Source organism: Antedon mediterranea, chromosome 11 (assembly GCF_964355755.1).
Source record: "Antedon mediterranea chromosome 11, ecAntMedi1.1, whole genome shotgun sequence".
Taxonomy (NCBI): Eukaryota; Metazoa; Echinodermata; class Crinoidea; order Comatulida; family Antedonidae; genus Antedon; species Antedon mediterranea.
In genome coordinates this window covers 7,648,761-7,651,401 of record NC_092680.1, presented here as the reverse complement: position 1 = coordinate 7,651,401, position 2,641 = coordinate 7,648,761, and the positions used below count along the sequence as shown (strand labels likewise).

General features: G+C 33.1%; 1 protein-coding gene across 1 annotated transcript; it reads left to right on the top strand.

Moving 5' to 3' along the window:
- Positions 1-695: 695 nt before the first annotated feature.
- Positions 696-1,370, top strand: LOC140063083 (uncharacterized). The gene is made up of 3 exons (XM_072109518.1): positions 696-837; positions 958-991; positions 1,043-1,370. The coding sequence occupies exons 1-3, from the start codon at positions 696-698 to the stop codon at positions 1,368-1,370; spliced, it is 504 nt and encodes a 167-aa protein (XP_071965619.1).
- The last annotated feature ends 1,271 nt before the right edge of the window (positions 1,371-2,641 follow it).

Here is a 2,641-nt window from a genome sequence, read left to right as displayed (position 1 = left end):
CAACTGAAGGAAAGGATAAAGCAGAAATGTTATCTAAACAATTTCAGAAAGTATTTACCAATGAAGATACTAGGAATATTCCAGACAAAGGCCAAAGTCCATATCCAAATATGCCTGAAATTTAAATTAATACGGATGGAATATTCAAATTATTAAGTAAACTTAATCCCAAAAAAGCAATTGGTATAGATAGGATTCCGACACAAATTATTAAAGACAATGCAGATCTTGTGGCATCCATCCTGACTGAAATATTTCAGCAGTCTTTAGAGGAAGGGGAAGTGCCACATGATTGGAAGGAAGCAAATGTAACAGCCTTATTTAAAAAAGGTGATAGATCATTACCAGTTAACTATAGGCCTGTGTCTCTTACATGTGTGACTTGTAAAGTTATGGAACATGTAATATTTAGTAATGTTATGGATCACCTAGAAAAAAGAAATATACTAAATATTAATCAACATGGATTCAGACAAGGCCATAGTTGTGAATCTCAATTAATTAATACAATAGTAATATTAACAAAAAACATGGATGTAAAGAAAATCACCGATTGTATAGTACTTGATTTTTCAAAAGCATTTGACACGGTTTCTCATCAAAGGCTTTTATACAAAGTTAATTATTATGGAATAAGAGGTTGTACACATAATTGGATAAAATCATGGTTAGTCGATAGGTCCCAATCGGTAGTTATGGATGGATACACATCCGATAAAGTAAAGGTAAAATCAGGAGTACGACAGGGTACAGTTTTAGGACCCCTCATGTTTTTACTTTACATTAACGACATTACAGAAAATATTACTTCGAAAATGAAATTATTTGCTGATGATTGTATTTTTTTTTAATCTGTCGAAAATAACAATGATGCCAAGCAACTCCAAAAAGATCTCGATAAAGTAGTGGCATGGTCTGAAAAATGGCAAATGAAATTTAATCCTAACAAATGCCAAGTAATTAAAATCAGTAATAGAAAAAATAATCAACAGTATGAATATACAATGCATAATGTTACACTTCAATCAACAAAATAACTTAGATATCTTGGAGTGGAACTTACCCATAACCTAACATGGGGAGCTCACATTGATAAGATTACAAAAACAGCAAATGATACATTAAACATGTTAAGAAGGAATTTTCACAATTGTCCTGTTGAAATTAAAAATAAATCATACACGACATTTGTTCGGCCAACACTAGAATATGCGCAGACAGTATGGGATCCATATCAACTAAAACAAATTAATAAAATACAATCAATTCAAAACAACCCCCTGGCGCATATACCCATGTGGTCCTTCGTCAGTATCCATCCAGATCCAGATCCAGATGACCACAGTGCTGTTTTTCCATTTTTCCTCTAGACTATTATCAACTGTATTCAAAGTAAAAAAGATAGGATAGCTATTTTTATTGTTATAATACCGATAGTGGAAGGGGCGATTTCTAGGTTTGCCGATTTCTTTGCTTTTCACCTACTTTCGAAGCTGCTGTTGTCGACCGTTGGCCAAAATTAGGCCGGCTTTACAAGACATCGGCAGGCAACTATTATTCCAAAAGGCAAATTTAATATAATCACTACATATTACCAATACAAACAATTTGAAATAACATATATGATTACTTTAATCAACGTAAAGCTAAGAATTAGAACGATTTTTGTTTTACCTTCCCGACACCACTCCCATCCAACTCAACGGCTTCTGCTGAAAAGGCGCGCACTAGATTCGCGGTTTTTTCTTCTCATCCATCATAATCAGTCTTTCCTTGGGGTGTTGCTATTGTATGTATATATGGATATTTCATCATTTCATAAACATTTATAGCTTTAATTATAATCCTAACGCCATAAAGTGTTTTATATTAGTTATGAAATATGTGTTTATGTAAATAATTAATATTTTTAATTTGAAATTGTTCATGCCAAGATCGTCATCTACCATGTATTTTGATGCATCATGGTCAATCAATTTTAGTGTGTGTGTGTGTAGGGGTGGGGGTGCACGGCGTGTGGTAAAAGGATTGGAAATGTGGTGTATTTTGGTCGAAAGCGATGCATAAAAAAAATATTTATAGCCTGTGGGTGCAGTACAAATTTTGCGGGAAAAAAGTATAGGAAAAAATGTTTTTTTCTGATAGAGTATACCATATAGAATGTCAGAAAAAAATCCCAATCCCAGGGTTTTGGGGAAAATTTGTTATGGCACTTTTAAATTTTATGTTTTTTTTTTAGGTTTGCATGGGTTTGCGGGGGTTTAGCAATACCCTGTTTTTCGGGCCAAATTGGACGCCATATTGGATTCTGGCATGATGATGTCATCGTATTGACTTGATTCATCAACTACTATGAGAAGTAGTTATTAAAGTAAGCTTCTACTATTAGTAATCATTAAACACAACTGCAAGTAACAAAAACCATTAATTGATTTTCCCTATTTCCTATATATAGGTATTTGTGTGTGTTAATAGGAATTTGTGTGTTATATAGGCCAACATTAAGTGCCATAAAAAAATTTCCCCAAGACCTTGGGATGGGGATTTTTTCAGACATTCTATATGGTATACTTTATCAGAAAAACAAACAAAAAATGTCCTATACTTTTTTCTCGCAAATGTGTATATTAATTGTTCTGCA